This window comes from Bombyx mori, chromosome 7 (genome assembly GCF_030269925.1).
Source record: "Bombyx mori chromosome 7, ASM3026992v2".
NCBI lineage: Eukaryota > Metazoa > Arthropoda > Insecta > Lepidoptera > Bombycidae > Bombyx > Bombyx mori.
In genome coordinates, this window is record NC_085113.1 from 5391209 (window position 1) to 5408984 (window position 17776).

A 17776-nucleotide genomic window follows, 5' to 3' on the forward strand; every position below is an offset into this window, starting at 1 on the left:
GGCTCCAGTAACCACTTAACACCAGGTGGGCTGCGAGCTCGTCCACTCATCTAAATTATAAAAAAAAACTTTGAAAGCCGTCACTAATGTAACATTAAATCGATTCGATCGATTTAATTCTATATGTACGGGTTAGGATTGCCACCCGTACTTTATAATAAAGTATTGTACGTTATTTCAGGTAATTGTACTCTGACTTTATGTGAATAATAAGTACACGAATATATTTTATTTACAATTAAGTATTTGGCTTGTTTGGGATTTTCAAAAGTTTAGTCAGCGAAATACATCGATTATTCAATCGATGTCGCCACTCGCCAACGCCACATCACTTAAGGACTCTTTTTTTTAACAAATATTTCTGAAGACAACATAACCTCAAATATCAACAATGTCACTGTCATTAATTATTACCATTATTGTTTAATTTGTTCGATTGTAATAAAAAATATGTATATAAACATAAAGTACAATTTATTTTTCATTAATACGATGTACTTTACTTTTTCCTACGTATAATAACCAATGTACTTTATCTGAAAAAAAAAAAAGGTGGCAACCCTAGTCCGTGTGCACACGTACCTGCGGCCGCCCCGCCCGGCCCATCATCTGCAGCACGTCGGTGATCGGCATGTCGACGTAACGCTTCTGTTTTCCGTCGTAGTACTCCGTGCCCTTGATGACGACCAAATGCGCGGGAAAGTTCACGCCCCAGGCGAGCGTGGCAGTGCAAATCAAAACCTATGACGTTTCAGTAGATGTCAATTTTGTTTGAACATTTAACTTGCTGAAACGGCCGGACCGTATTTAAAATAAATCGTATCTAGTCGTCTTGGCCTAAAGGATAAGACGCCTGGTGTATTCTTATCAAATCCCGGAGGCAATAATTCATGTTCACAAATGACTTATAGTATTGGGTAATAAAAATCAAAACAATTGCAACATAGCGAACAAGCTTTACATGATTTAAGGACCAAATAAAATCATATTTAATTTTGTATTCTATTTTACCTGTATTTTTTGATTAATGAAAAGCTCTTCAACAGTATTTCGATCCCTTTCGTGCAAGCCGGCGTGGTGTATACCGATACCGAAGGCTAAGGTGAGTTTCAGGTTCGATTCTCGAATGTTCGATAGGATTTGTTCCATTTCGGACTCTTGCATATGGAGCCACTGTTTGGGGTTTTCTTCGGCTGCCAGATACGCGATTAAGTCGAGCGCTGTTAATCTATAATTTAATTTATTAATTCGATTTAAGTTTAGAATGAGAAGAGTAGAAGAATGAATACATACGGGGGAGCTATAAAGTCACATCAATCACAGACAAAATGACGGAAAATCGCCTATGATGGTATGGCTATATCATGAGACGGGACGAAGACCATGTGGTGAAGGTCGCATTGGGCTTGCCAGAACAAAAGAAAGGTAGAGGCCGCCCGCCATCGACCTGGTGGTCAAACATCGAAAGAGACCTTAAGAAAGCCCAATTGCCAAAACCGATAACCCAGGACAGATCAGCCTGGCGCCGTATAGTGAGGAGACCGGACCCCGCATAAGGGGAACAGGGACGGATACAAAACAAAAATTCGATTTAAGTTAAGTAGTTTAGGCATGGGAGATACGGCAACAATCGATGGACAATTAACACCATAAAATGGAACGGAGCGTAGGGTGTGAGAAATAGAGATCGCCTGGGTGCCATTGTATCTAAAGCAGGAAGAGACTGAATGTTCACTGCTAAAGACAGGGAAAAATTAAATTCTTTGGACGAGGCTTTTACCCTGAGGGCGTCCATATTAGGAGATGAAATTGCACGAGTATTATATTCATTATGGTAACTTAGTAATAAAAATATTAAATACCAAATTAATTAAATTCTTTCTAATTATTGTGGATTTAAATAATTTTATTTATTTAATTTAGGCATACATATGCACGCACGTACGTACGCACGCACGTTCGCTCGCTCAACTGAGTGATGTGATATTAACCTTGTCTGGCGTCGACTGGACACGAACACGAGTGCGGGCGCGGCCGGCGAGTGCGTGCGTATAGCTTGGAACGTCGGCTTGTTCATGGTCATCATTCGCGGACAGTAATGCCGGCCCGGGTGCCCCGATATGTGCACCTATGAACATAGGAAAATTGATTTCTAAATACAAATTGAAACTAGTTTTTTTTTTCGCAATTTAAATGATATTTCAAGATATATCAACATTTCTATACCTTAGTTTGCAAACGTGCTCATCGAAAAATGTATGAATATATTATTATCATAGCATGCTCTTTGTTTTAATCCATCATTAATGCTGCTATCCACTGCGCGGAAGACAGGAGTGAATGGAGGAACATAGTCCTAACAAAAATGCTCCGTCAAGGTCACGACCCTCTGCACTGAGAAATACGACGCACGGAGGAGGCTCTTTGTTTATCTCACGTTGTGTGTTTTCAAATACAGCCCTATTGTTTTTGTGTTTGGATTATACCACACGTAGACTTAAATGATTATACCTAATTAAGCATGACCGATTTCATTGGATTGTCTTTCAGATTAGATTAGATTCCATTAGTCTATCTGACTATAAATATTCTTTCCGTATTGACTGATTAAAAAAAAAGCAATTTACAATATCTTTATACATAACTAGCTGTACCCGTCCGCTTCGCTGGGTATTTAAAATTAACATTATTTCTCACCCCCACAAATATTCTCATCATTAATGACCCCGCAACTGATGAAGGGAGTCCAACACTCATATAAATATTAGCCTATGCATTAAGTACATGTATTTTCAACATGGATACCAAGTTTCAAGTCAATCGGATGCATAGTTCAGTAGTTGGGTGGTAGGACATCGTGTGAGTCCGCGTGAGTAGGTACCACCGCCCTGCCTATTTCTGCCGTGAAGCAGTAATGCGTTTCGGTTTGAAGGGCGGGGCAGCCGTTGTGACTATACTGAGACCTTAGAACTAATATTTCAAGGTGAGTGGCGCATTTACGTCGTAGATGTCTATGGGCTCCAGTAAAAAAATAACACCAGGTGGGCTGCGAGCTCGTCCAACCATGTAAGCAATAAAAACAAAAAAATTAAGCATGGCTGATTTCATTAGATTGTCTTTCAGATTTATTAGATTAGATTCCATTAGTTCATCTGATTATAAATGAGTCGTTTATTATCAAAGGTGGCAATCTGTGCATTTGGACAAAAAAATGTTATTGATATGTCAATACAGACTGATTTGAATATAATCATCTCCTTCAAAGAATACGGCTCAAAACCTGCATTAAATAAAGGTTAATACTTAACCTGTTATTTATCTAAGATGTCGTTCAGAAGAGTTTTGTGACTGCCAATGGAATACAAAGTCAATAATTCGTTTTTCTGATTTACCAATAATTGTCCAAAAGTCACATTGCCGGCTTTGATAATAGTCGACTCAAATATTCTTTCCGTATTGCCTGATTTACAAAAAAAAGCAATTCATAATATCTTTATACATAATTGAACATTTAATATTCACCTCCAAAGGAACTGGTCGCACTGATGGCCTAAAATTATACAAGCCCATCTCTCCGATATTGAGCCAGTTGGCGAGGTCCTTGGCGTTGGCCAGCGCAGTCGACAGGCCGATGATGCGTAATCGACGCGAAGTGTGGGACTGGATGAAATTCGTTCTGCAAATTCGAAGGTATCAAACAAATAAATACTTAATATTATAAAGAGGAAAGATTTGATTGTTTGTTTGTATTGAATAGGCTCCGAAACTACTGTACCAATTTGAAAAATTCTTTCATTGTTTGGAAGCTATACTATTCCCGAGTGACATAGGCTATAATCTTTTTTGAAAAAAATTAGGGATCCTTACTAAAACTCCAATAATGTAACGCAAGGTGTAAAAAATACCAAAAATAGTCTTTACATCGCGTGCCCTGCGAAAACTATTGATGATAGAATAAAATAATGTACTACGACTTTGTAGAACACATTATTAACTACAAAAAGTGTCGGGACAGCATATGTCTAACTATTATAGTTATGCCGTATTAAGTGTTCTTTTATTTTAAAAAATAAAACAACGTCAAATATCGTTGAAATTTTTGTTATAGACCCGAGCTGAGCCGACTCAGGCCGCTTGTAAATATATATTTAGCGGAAAGTTCATTGAAGAATATACTTTGAAAGTATTAATTGTCATTTTATTTCTTCGCGAGGAACGGCAGACGTAATTGCGGGCCCGCCGGCGCTGGTTTTTTATTTTATTTTTTATTTCTACGATCGGTGGACGAGCTCACAGCTCACCTGATGTTAAGTGGTTACTGTAGCCCTTGGACAAATCATCGAATGAGTGATATTGCCCAGTAAACCCACGGACCGACTGTTATTATTCGAAACTCGGCCAAATGTTTTTTTTTCTATGATAATGTGCCGCTACAAATTTTACAAATACACGTCATTTCGGATCCTCCCGATCCACTAAGGGTGCTTTTAGGTTCCTCAAGCATCGGTCATCGCTTTCGTTTTCGTCATCACAGACACAGCCCACTGAGTTTCTCGCCGAATCTTCTCAGTGGGTCGCGTTTTCGATCCGGTGGTAGATTATGCGAAGCACTGCTCTTGCTAGGGTCAGTATTAGCAACGTCGTCAGGTTTGAGCCCCGCAAGTTCACCTACTTCTTAGGTTACGCTGAGATAGCCTCTCAAGGCTATCGGTTTAGGTAGGAAAAAAAATACAAATATATAAATAGATCGTACCCTACGATTATTGAATTTTAGTTAAGAAAATTGAGTAAAATATGTTTTTTTTTCATTATAAATGTTGAATCAGCTCCCGACCTGGTCTTCGCCGCAAGGATGCAACCACCGACCGCGACCTCACCTGGATACGATGACTTCAAGTACGGGTCCTCTGTCCTCTCCCAGGAGATGTATCTCGTCTATAACAATGAGGGCTACATCTTTCACGTAGTTCCTCGTCTGCCACGACCGACTGATCCCGTCCCATTTTTCCGGAGTAGTCACGATGACGTGCGAACTCTTTACAGCTCTGATGTCCGGGGTCACGTCGCCTTTTGACAGCAATCAATATTGAGGTCAAATTAAGTCAAGAACTTCTTTTGAATTTTTTTGGCGGAAACGCGAGGAGCAAAGTTTTGTGAATTATTTTATTTTGTCTATTTAGTGTTTCTTTAGGTTTAAATGAGTAATACCGGTGGTTTATTAACTGTTTAATATATGTGAAAGTGTAAAAATTTGGGAAAATGAAACAAAGTCGCTGAATGTAGGGTTCTTACAAAAAGTCCACTGAAAAAGTCTCAGTAAATAACCACCATTATACTGAGATTATATTTCATATCATATCATTTAATTTCATATCAGTTGATTAATGTAATCTAAATGTTTCAAATTAATCAACTTCATTTTATATCACTTTATATTATTGTCATTTTTCATTAAAAAAATTAGAAAAATTAGGCTGTATGGAATGCTGCCTTTGCCGTTCCAGTTGAAAAAGTAGAACTACTGCTAAGTCAAGAAATATTGTCATTTCCTAAAGCACCAACAATAGCAATAAGTTTAAAATTTAACAAATAAAAGTCTCGTATGCGTATATGTAGAACAAACAGATGTACAAACACTCAACTCAATATAAAACAATACCAGTTGTTATACGCGCCTAGGAAAAGTGTTAGCGTAGTTACAAAGTGGGAATGAGATGTTTTTTTTTGGGGACAAAAAGAACTATTACTTTAGTAAAACACAATCCGTTGCTGGGTTTCGACGTGAATGAAGGACAAACAAACACACTTTCACATTTGTAACAATGAGCATGTATGTATTTAAGGATATTTGATTGCATTAATATTTGATTTTATTAAAATTAAATTGCATCAAAATTTTATTTTTTTATTAATTACCTGTCAGCTCTACAACTTTCTTGTTCATTTTTTCTTCGAGACGCACCTTCCAATCTTTTATTCTTTCTTTGACGAGAGCCTTTAAGGGCGCTATATATACCACCTGTAAATATTTTCTTGATATATAATCTGTGACTATTCAAATTGTTTAGGAAGCGAGATATTTAGTTAAATGTGAGTTCCATTCGTTTTTGCTATCATTTTATTTATTTTTTTTGATTGAAGGATTACTGGTGGCCCGGAGGCCTTTCCAGTTTCATCAAGGCGTGGTGGACGAGCAAGGGCTGAGGCAGGAGGGGTGGGATTTGCTACAGCTGTCCGAGCGCCTCCGAAGGAGACCTAACAACTCAAGAGCAACTGCTAAGCAAATGAATCTACTACCGGATCGGAATCGTGACCCGCTGAGAAGATCCGGCCAGAAACTCAGCGGGCTGATGCATGGGTTAGGTTGCAAGTTGACCTTTATGTCGAGTTCGATGAGTAGGGTTACCGGAGTCCCTACTAAGTCTGCTCCTAGTGTTAGATCTGAAGGCGTCTAATGCAAAGGTTGTTGAATCTGATGGATCCGTAAGGACGTGTCTAGGGCATCGCATATATTGTTTTTTTTTCTTATATTCTAACTTAACATATACACTAATAATTTCTATACTGATCTACCTAGATGCACCATCGCCGTGGGAGATGTATGTATGTAAGTTTCACTAGCCGTTTGGTTGTAAAACTTTAATTCAAATCAAAGACTTGATTATCCTAGCTTTGATAACGCATATCGGTTTCGAAGGTAGCATATTAATGCTTCTTCTTCGGAGACTTCAAGCACCTGCTTTCACATAATATGGGCTCCAAAATGGAGTTCATCAAAGTACCGAGACTTAGAAGAATGAGAGTTAACATATTTATAATACTATTAGACAGTTAAGATCCTTACTGGTGGTATGACGTCTTGGGATTTCGCACGGGTAGGTACTACCACCCTGCCTATTTTTTGCCGTAAAGCAGTAATGCGTTTCGGTTTGAAGGGCGGGGCAGCCTTTAACTATACTGAGACCTTAGAACTCATATCTCAAGGTGGGTGGCGGCCTTTACGATGTAGATATCTATGGGCTCCGGTAACCACTTAACACCAGGTGGGCTGTGAGCTCGTCCATCTATCTAAGCAATAAAAAAAAAAGATGACAAGTGTGAAAAGGATGGAAGATATGAAATAGAAAGAGAAGGCAGCACTACCAAAAAGATGACAAGTGTGAAAAGGATGGAAGATATATTATAGAAAGAGAAGGAAGAGTTACCTTACAGCCAGGGTACTGGTTGAACACCCTGAACATGGCTATCTCGGCCACGATGGTCTTGCCCGAGCCGGTCGGCGCGCCCAGCAGCACGTTGTTGTCGGTGTGGTATAAACAGTGAAATATTTGCGTCTGTATCGGATTGAAATGCGTGAAGTTGTATAGCATCTCGTACGATGGGTTGTTCAAAGCCGTCACCGGTAACGGTTGCAGTTCCAACAGGTCTGTGGGGAATGTAAAACAACAAATATTACATCTACGATTTATATGTATATAAAATGAGCAGTGTTTTTGGATCATTTCTTCGCTTTCCGTCGAGAGCAATGGGTGTAAAATTGGAGAGACTGCCAAAATCACAGAACAGATGTTCGGTTTTGGATCTGCTGATTTTTAGGCCAACACTCTCCAACTTGCATCGCCATTTCTCCAGTGTGTTTTGATCCTTGAGCCCGTTTTCTCTGACGAGCACTATGTCATCGGCAAACAGCATACACCAAGGGGTCTCTTCTTGTATCTCCGACGTCAAGGCTCGCCAGCAGGAAGAGATAGGGACTTAGCGCAGACCCTTAGTGTTAGCTCACTGCCACATGTAACTCGTCGGAATTCCCTGCGGCGGTTCGTAAATACGTGCTGGATCGACTGTACATGGCACAGATTAGCCTCACATACTTAGCATGTATACCTTTCTCATTCAACGCCCACCACAAAACTGCTCTAGGTACTCGGTCATACGCTTTTTCCAGATCAAAGAATGTGGCGGGTAGCCATAATACAACGCAAGATAATTGACAGATGCCTGAATCTCGCTTACGACATTTTCAAGATAAAGCGCATATATACAAGTTCCGAACAACAACATTCGGACCGTCGGTCTACCGAGCAATATCACCCGCTCGGTGGAAGATCTTCCCTTTCGTCGTTAAACCTTCCCCAAAAAGAACACCATTTATGCAGATCCTTGTGCACATCGCGATATTTTTCGCACACTTGGCGGAGTGCAAATATGGCGTCCGTTGTCCCGTTACCAGGCATGAACCAGAACTGGTTTTGGGTTATCTCACTTTCATCTCGCAATCGCTTCTCTATCACTTTTTCCCAAACTTTTATACTATGTGACATAAGCCTTATTCCCCGATAGCTGCCAGTCTTGCACATCCCCTTTATTTTTGTATACGGGCACCAGTGTACTAGTGCTCCATTCAGTAGTGATCACATCTTCTAGAATAGGAAGAATAAAGTCAGCCGCTTATATCCATCTTCTCCCAGTATCTTCCATACTTCCATTGGCATACCGTCTGGCCTTTCCGATTTTCTGTTTTTCATATTTCTCACGTTCTCAGGCTTCCTATTAATCAGCCTATTCCAGTCGTTCTCCTCATTCATAAATTTTTTAAAGTAAATCTTCCAGCGGTGTTATTTCCTCATCTTTCATTAGAACTGTACCTGACTCATTTTTCATACATCTAACATGCTTAATATATTTCGCTCTTTCTTCTCTAGCTCTCGTGATAGGGTAAAGTCCTTTCGTCCACAAGGTCCATCTAAAGCGGCACACAACTGTTTCTGAGCATCAGATCTGGCTATAACGCCACCATGTATCCTTGTCAGTGATATCTTTCCCTTTTATTTCACCGAGCATAGCCTTAGCTTTCTTCCGGACATTATTTGCCATTTCATCCCAACAATCGTTCGCCAATACAACCTAGGTCCAAGGTCAACAAAAACATTCCCAAGGAGGGTGGACGCCAGGCAGGCGGCCAGTCAAAAAAATTGTCAAAACTTAAGAGCAACATGAGAATGTCGTTTCAGACGTTCGTTCGAACATTTAAGACTTGTATCAATATGCTTTTTCTGCTATTTGACGACAGATGGCGTTACTCGGGCACTCGTTACTCGTCTTAAGAACATTATTTGATGAAATTCCATTATGTGACTTTACAACACAATCAATTTACCACAGTTACTAAATAACAATGAAACAGTGATTTAGATTCCTTACCCGTGTGAGGTGGATGAGTTTCAGGTAGGATCAAATGTTGGAACGTCAGCGGCAGCACGCTCTCTGAGCCGACCCATCTGTGAGAACACTAATATTTAAAGTTTATATTTCTATAAGGAATATTCTGTTCTAGTATGTTATACGGCTCTTATAGGGATATTAAACTCATCTTCTTTCAGTCGACGTCCTCACGTCTGAGGGTCGTGACCACTGCCATCCATGAGTTTCGTTCTAATTTTTTTTATCCTACCTATGCTCATAGCCTTGAGATGCTATAGCAGCTTCACCCTAACGTGTAGGTGAGCTCACGGGGCTCAACCCAGAGTGTTGCTAACACTCGCCCTAGCAAAACCAGTGCTTCGCAGAATCTACCACCGGACCGGAAATGCGACCCACTGAGAAGATCCGGCGAGAAACTCAGTGAGCTGTGTCTGTGGGTTGGAGGGTTAGTTCTAATGATGATGTTGTGCCACCTCGTCCTATCCTCGGCTACTCTGAGAGCATCGTAGACAGTGGTTATTTAAATATAGACAGTTATAAAACTACACGGCTTTAAAATACGATGAGACATTTAGTACGTCGATTATCTTGAAATAAATCTAGGACATATTTAAGATAACATATTATGTTGTGCTTAATATTTTTGAAACTGAGAAAATGATAGACTTATGGACTCACTCCGAAGTTCCCTGATGCGCTTTTGAATTTTAAAACTCGCGAGAGTTTCATATACAGATCGATTAACGATATTCACAAATTATCGTTTTAATAACTGGCACCGTGTTTTTTTTTACCACACGTTTTGTTTCCTCTTTTGCGCACGTAGTTTAACTTGGATCGTCAACAGATGGCGTGGATAGTGAATTAAAGAAGCAATAAAGAAAAGTGCCAACAAATAAATTCAGAAATTTAAAATAAATGTATTAATATAAGTCGTTCAGTTGGTTTTGATAAGAAATACAATGTTAACCTTTCTGACGTAGCTCTGATGTAGTACTGCGGCGGCAAAGGTTCTTGAATTGGAATCGTTATAATCAACTCTTGTGGCTCGTTCATGATTACCTGAAGTTTTACGAACATTTCAATTGGGACGTTCTTATTGTCCTTTGAAACTACACAGCGATACGTCAGAACGTAGTGGAACCAGTTTCAAATAAGCGCTGTTGAATTAATTATCAGAGCGTTTTTCTTCTTCAGAAAACTGCATTTTATCATTTCCCTTTAGCGACATTTCATTTTTCCACAAATTAATTATTTCCAAATTGATTTAAAATTAGATATTGCAGTTTGAAACTGATATTGAATTTAGACATGTGACCCTTTTTCGTTCTGATGTATCGATGTAAAATTTTACATAACAAGCAGTGAGTAAAATTAAAAACATGCAATAAAGCGAACTGTGGTACAATAATAGAATAGAACTAACTGATGCTGTGCCATAGCCATAGACTTACGGAAAAATAGAAGTAAATACGACATTGGTGAAATATGTTGTCAAAATTTACTAACTAAACTCAAATTTTATAGGTTTGATTTTATCGATGACAGTGAGTGGCAATGTTTTGTCTTTTTCTTCCTAAGCCAACATAGTATATCATTTTTAGTTTAGTCTCGGGTAAAGTTTAAATACTTTTAAATATTTCATTTTCCATAGTCACATATTCATTTAGCTTAACGTTTTTATAATTAATTTATAGTGAGATGAATTTAATTTTTTTTAACGTCAAAAAAAAATCAAATTGATCAATCTCTTGAGATGTCAATGATTATGGAATAACGATCCTTAAGCAAATACTTATTTATGTTAATTTATTTACGAAACAGAACAAATTTAGCATTTATGGTATACAAACACGCGTTTGGGTTGAGGGGATAGTTATTGTTCAAATAGTATGCACTCATTAGCAGATAATTTAAGCAGCAAAGCATAAAGGCTATTGACGCTAGGTCAATAATTCAGTTGAGACTACACGACTACACAGTCTAAAGCCGCGTCGATGAGGTAACACAATGCGAATGAGAAGATCTTCATTACCTGTTTCTTGGTGATGAGAAAATATTCGTGGTAATACATGATGTCGCTTTCGGGATCCTCAACCCATATCCAGAAGGCCTCAGGGGCTTTGCCGTGGTACTTGTCGTTCCATCTGTGACGATATAGGAAGCGTTCAAGTTTTTTTTATTGCTTAGATGGGTGGACGAGCTCACAGCCCACCTGCGGTTAAGTGGTTACTGGAGCCCATAGACATCTACAATGTAAATGCGGCACCCACCTTAAGATATACGTTTTAAGGTCTCAGTATAGTTACAGTATAGCTACGCATTCCTTGGACAGCTATGAGAACCAATGTCTCCATCCTCGAAGAGCTGAAGGTCACCAAGCGCCTGCTGACTATGTGTTAGGAAAGGATGCGGAGTTTCTTTGGGCACATAATGCGATCCTCATTGCACAGCCTGGAGAAACTCACAATTCTCGGACAGATGGAGGGGAAGCGCGCTAGAGGAAGAGCGCCAGCTAGATGGGTTGACCAACTCAAGGAGGTGACTGGAGGCCAGATATGGGGAGCGGTACATATGGCGCAGAACCGGACCGAGTGGAGAAGATTGACATACAGTCACGATCCTCAGCATTGAGGGAACGACCAGAAAAGAAAATAATAGTTACAACGGCTGCCCCGCGCTTCAGACCGCAACGTATTACTGTTTTACGGCAGAAATAGGCAGGGTGATGGTACCTACCCGCACGTACTCACAAGAGGTCCTACCACCAGTAATAACGCAAATTATAATTTTGCGGATTTGATTTTTATACACGATGTTATTCTTTCACAATGGAAGTCAATCGTGAACGTTTGTTAAGTACGTATTTCATTAGAAAAATTGGTACCCGCCTGCGGGATTCGAACACCGGTGCATACGAATGCACCGGACGTCTTATCCTTTAGGCCACGATGACTTTTGAACGACGACGAATTGAACGATTGTCGTTGGACTTAGAACTATCACCACTCGGGTGGGTCGTGAGCTCGTCCATCCATATAAGCAATAAAAATATAAAATAATGCAGTGCTAGAGTGTATCGTTGTAGAGCAATCAAATAGTGACTTACTTGAAGTTGGGCGTGATCGTGAGACGTATCCTTAACACTGTTCTCGTTATCGGATGCAGAGTCGCTTCCATTTCAAGTAACGGAAATTCGTCGGCGCATTTTTTCATGTGACGTGCGTTCTTTGGGTTCCTTATTAGATCTCCTAAAAAAGAAAATTAAAGTTGCCGTGACCTAAAAGTTAAGGCGCCCGGTATTTTTTTGTTACTTAGATGGGTAGATGAGCTCACGGCCCACGTGGTGTTAAGTAGTTATTGTAGCCCACGGACTTTTACACCATAAATGTTGCTACCCATCTAAAGTAAAGTGAGATGCTAAGAAAGATTATATCAGAAATATGTAACACCTAACACAACACGTACTGAACAAGTAGACTTCCACGAGGATTAAATAACATTGTGTGATCAAAATCAAATAGCTAAATTTTCTTTGACTGCTGATGCTGCAATCTTCTTTTTTTTAAATATTTAATTGTTTTTATTACTGTTACGCGCTGGGTTTCGGGATAAATAAATGTTCCACCAGAGTACAACTTACAACTGTATTTATCACTTAGAACACACACAGAACACTTTAAAATTCTCAATTCGCTTCTTCCGCTTCGCTTCAGGTGATCCGTTCGCTGTTTCGCTTCGAGTGGTTCCGATTACTGACTGACTGTGTGCCATCTCTACAACGCTTTTATAGCCGATAACACATCCCTATAATTATCGAGAATATTTCACACGTTTTGAGTATTGTGTTTCCGCTATCTAACAATAGATGGCGTTGTACTTCTCGAGCGTTCTGGATGCTACTAGAACCTTCGATATTCGTTCGACTATTCGGCGATAGATGGTGTTACTCTTACCGGCGTAACATTACTGTACGTCTAGTAGGGAACGGGGATAAAAAGCGACCGAGAGGCCCACATACATACCTAACTCTTTCCAATCCATATCCCTGATCTGATCCGGCTTCAGCATCGGGTACTCGATGTACTTTAAGGTCTCGTTCGTGAAGCAGTTGAACTGTCTCATGTCGCTGTAGAAGTCCCACTGTTGAAGCTCGAGCATTTTCGCCATCTTCAGATACAAGCCGGCCATGTACGCATTGTTCTTGCGTAGAGTTATTTCGAAGAGCGCCCGTATTATTCGGACGGCGTTCTGAAATTGTGGAGGTGTGTTTTGGTAATATGCAAACACTCATACAACACACGCAAATGAACACGATACGCACTCACACAAACGCTAAGTACGCGCACACACGCACACACAGACAGACACACACACATACATACAGTCCGCGTGCGAGCTCCGAGGAATTGGTGGCTGAGGAAGCGGGCGGGCGTGCACCGCGCCCGACCGTCGCTTCATACCCCGCACTCTCCCAGTACTAGTGTCGACCATAACGTGAGAGTACGCTTACCGACTCGTTGTTTTTAATTTTGCGATAACAGTGTTATTTACGTGTGTTTCCTAATATAAATAGTACTTACTCTTGCCTTTTTGTTTGCACAAATAGCTATTTGATTTGACGAAAAAGGAACGGCGAGTACTAGCATAATCAACATGTCTTAGCATTAGAGGAACATTACTGGCAAAAGGATTTTTTTTATTGCCTTTGTAGGCAGACGAGCATACGGCCCACCCGATGGTAAGTGGTCACCGTGGACGTCAGCAATGCCAGGGGCAGAGCCAAGCCGCTGCCTACCATAAAAGCCGTAAGATGGCGTAATGGAGGATGTTGTCGAATCATTTATTAATGAAGTACGTGAGGAGAGTGACAATAGTACACCAAATTCTTCAACTACTGATTAATCTGATTGCGACAGTAATTCATAAGATTTCACGCTCATTTTGTTCAATAAGTATCAGTTCATTAAATTAAATTCATACGCGATCAATTGCTTTTTTTTTATTTGAAGTACATAATACCTTCATAGAACTATTTTATAATTTACACTCGCACGGAGGCTTAAGATGTGTTAGTATCGATAGCGCAATATCGACTAATTACAACACTAGCTCATTACGTCAACATTCCTTAAAATTCCTCGGAGTGCGCGCGCGGACTGACACACGCGCATACACGCACACGAAAACGTTACGCACATACACGCGTACACGCTACGTACATACACACGCACACTTACAGATATAATAAAAAGGGTATACTTTTACTATTATTGTTTTATTCATATTTTCAAACGTCTTTCATTATTTACCTGACTGATATAATTGAGATCTGACTGCAAAGACGAACCATTGATGCGTCCTCTCGATAGATAAGTTTGCAACAGTATATTGATCTTCCAATGTATGTCCTCCGGTGGATCTTCTATACGCAATTCGCAGTATTTATCTTTGAGTTGCCATAGTTCTGTCAACTCTTCTTTTCTAACCTTTCATCAAAACAAACATATGATTTCAGGAGTTGGTATAAAGTTAATTTGACAATGTTCTTCATATTCCAAGCAATAAGAAATTTTTCATTGTTTGAATGAAATTAATATTTTTATGTAAGAGCATTTACACTTTTCCTATGATGAAATCAAAGGTATAGAAAATGCATTGGCTATCATTAAGCACTTACTTTAAGCTGTTGGAAGTCGGAGCACCTCGTCAGCATCTCCAGCACGTACCCCTGCGTCATCGACTTCCGCACCATAGAGTTGAACACCTCCATGGTTTCACACGTTATGTAGTAGTGACTCGCCGTGCGACCGAGATCTGTTTATCGATAACAATGAGTTCTTGCATAGTGACATAATATCTAATAAATATATACAAAATAAAATTGATGCTATGGAAGAATGAGTGTGGGGGAAAATGCTATGGAGAAATGCGGGTAGGTGAAAATGATATCGAGATATGAGGGTAGGTGAAAATGCTTTTGAGGAAAGAGTTCGGGGGGAACATACTATGGAAGTATGAGTGTAGGGGTTAATGCTATGGAGAAATGAGGATAGGTGAAAATGATATGGAGATATGAGGGTGGGCGAAAATGCTGTTGAGGAAAGAGTTCGGGGGAAAATACAATGGAAGAATGAGTGTGGGGGGAAATACTATGGAGAAATGCGGGTAGGTGAAAATAAAACTACCATATTATATTAGTATAGCGTCGAGAATATCTGAAAATGTTTTGGCAGAGTTGTCGTGGTCATCACTTCGGGTGGTGGTACGCTTCACCAGACGTCGCCATTCCTCGCGTGGGTACATCGGCCCTTCTTGTGCACTTCGTACGATACGCATATTTTATGAGGAACAACCAAACTGATTTATCTATATTCTGTGTAAGCTGTTTTTTTTTGGTCAACTTTTACCCAATATTGGATAAGATTGAGAGGCGACATACCGGTGACGTTCAAATCCCCGGTGCGTTCGTTGAACCTGATCATGTGGGTCTTGTCTAGCTGCATGGCGGCCGCAGTGATTAGTTCGCGACGTTTAGTCTCCAGCATCGGTTCCTCTTGCACGTCGCTGTAGGTTAAGCCGTAAACCTATGACAGATAATAGTATAAGTTAATATATATGTACACCGAAGATTCCGCGGGACTTTCCTTATTTTAAAATACTTTCATGAACCAAGTCTGTAATATCTGCAATGACCTGAATCCTAACATCTTGATTATGTCATTAAAAATAGGCCTTTTAGTTATGTTTTTAATTTGATTTACAATTAAGATGTTTTTGTTTTTAAACTGAGTACATTTAAATAAAGATAACATTCTTAACTATATAATATTTGTAATGGCTCTTTTTAAATTAATAAAAAAAAATAGGAAAAAAGAAACCTGGGGATTTATTCTCATTCTCACGAACAAGTACGTATAGCTCAACCATTCAACGGCTTCATCGATGTTTGTCACAGTGCCGAGCGCCACCTGCAACAAAACATAATAATAATAAACTCGGTTTATTTCCAATCCATAAAAATAACCGTTATTACATGCGGTATAGTGTATACAAGGTGTATCATTTTTTTAAGGTTTTTTTTTAATTATAGTTGTATAATTTCTTTATATATACATATACATTATACATACAAGAACATTAAAACAACAAATTACAATTGGCAGGCGTATCGAATATCTGTTACTTTGAAGGGATTTTGTACAATAAATATACTGTTAATATATATTTAATTATTCGTCTTAGGTTTGTGCAACATTTCCTTTTATATGAGTACTGAGTTTGAGACTTTTGATAGCCGAGCAGCGCCATCTAGCGTCAGTTAATGTAACTTTAGCGTCTTCACAAAAACCTTTAGTATCAGACATGAGACCGATCTTTTAATTCGAAGCATAGCCTTATACTACAAAGACAAAATGAATGGCGACATTCGTTCTGTGAAGCTAGCCCATAGTTCCATTAACGACAGCACAAGCCCAGCAAGAAAGTGTTTGTATATTCAACTACCCACCTCAGCATTGAGGTTATCGGCCAGCAAATTGATGAAGTTGCTCTCGATGGGGAACTGGTTCGTCATCGACTTGAGGTAGTGGGTAAGTTTGTCGTGCGTAGTTATTATGATTCCGGTACCGGACGTGTCGAACTGCGGCCGGCCGGCCCTACCGAATATTTGTAGCACATCCAGTATGCTTAGGTCCACGAATGTGCCGTGGCTTTGATCGTAGATCTCAGTGCCCTGAAAATTTAAATATTGTATGCATATATACATAGTACCATCAACAGAACTTTTTGGCGGGAATGCCAGGAGTGACTATACTTGAGACTTTAAAACTTATATCTTAAGGTGGGTGGCGCATTTACGTCGTAGATGTCTATGGACTGCAGTAACCACTTAACATCAGGGGAGCTGTGAGCAACGTCCACTCATCTATGCAATAAAAAAAAGTGAAGTTGTGTGATTTGTTTTATTTTGTCTATTTAGTGTTTCTTCAGGTTTGTCAATGTGTAATAACGGTGGTTTATTAACTGTTTAAGTGCTGTGAAAGTGCACAAATGTGCGAAAAGGAAACAAAGCCGCTGGACGTAGTTTCTCGGGATGCTCCAAAAAGTCCACTGACAAAATATCGGTGAATGACCACCATTTTACTGAGATTAAATTTCATCCCTATATCATCTCATCTCATTTCATTTAATTTCATCCCGTTGATTAACGTCTCAAATTAATCATCTTCATTTCATTTCATTCCATATTATCATTTTTCATAAAAAATATTAAGTCTTAGTTACATACTATAGCTTTTACTAGTGGTAGGACGTCTTGTGAATCCGCACGGGTAGGTACCACCACCCTCCCTATTTTTGCCGTGAAGCAGTAATGCGTTACGGTCTGAAGGGTGGGCCAGCCGTTGTATTGTTACAACTGAGACCTTAGAACTCATGTCTCAAGGTGGGTGGCGGCATTTACGTTGTAGATGTCTATGGGATCCGGTAACCACTCAACACCAGGTGGGCCGTGAGCTCGTCTACCCATATTAGCAATAAATAAAAATAGGTAGCGTAGTAATTACCAGTGCTC

At 39.6% G+C, this 17776-nt stretch overlaps 1 protein-coding gene across 2 annotated transcripts in view; it reads right to left on the minus strand.

Annotated features, from left to right (window-relative positions):
* The window catches only part of LOC101737266 (activating signal cointegrator 1 complex subunit 3), a 34474-nt gene that overhangs the window by 6787 nt on the left and 9911 nt on the right, over positions 1-17776 (minus strand). For both annotated transcript variants that reach the window (XM_012694865.4, XM_062669360.1), the window contains exons 15-31: positions 16712-16936; positions 16083-16172; positions 15644-15788; positions 14882-15018; positions 14514-14690; positions 13227-13452; positions 12311-12452; positions 11237-11348; positions 10172-10263; positions 9202-9278; positions 7206-7426; positions 5917-6019; positions 4878-5067; positions 3523-3676; positions 1992-2128; positions 1012-1228; positions 583-741 (exon numbers count right to left, since the gene is read on the minus strand). In XM_012694865.4, the coding sequence (XP_012550319.2) occupies positions 583-741; positions 1012-1228; positions 1992-2128; positions 3523-3676; positions 4878-5067; positions 5917-6019; positions 7206-7426; positions 9202-9278; positions 10172-10263; positions 11237-11348; positions 12311-12452; positions 13227-13452; positions 14514-14690; positions 14882-15018; positions 15644-15788; positions 16083-16172; positions 16712-16936 (2604 nt within the window). The remainder of the gene's footprint in view (positions 1-582; positions 742-1011; positions 1229-1991; positions 2129-3522; positions 3677-4877; positions 5068-5916; positions 6020-7205; positions 7427-9201; positions 9279-10171; positions 10264-11236; positions 11349-12310; positions 12453-13226; positions 13453-14513; positions 14691-14881; positions 15019-15643; positions 15789-16082; positions 16173-16711; positions 16937-17776) is intronic.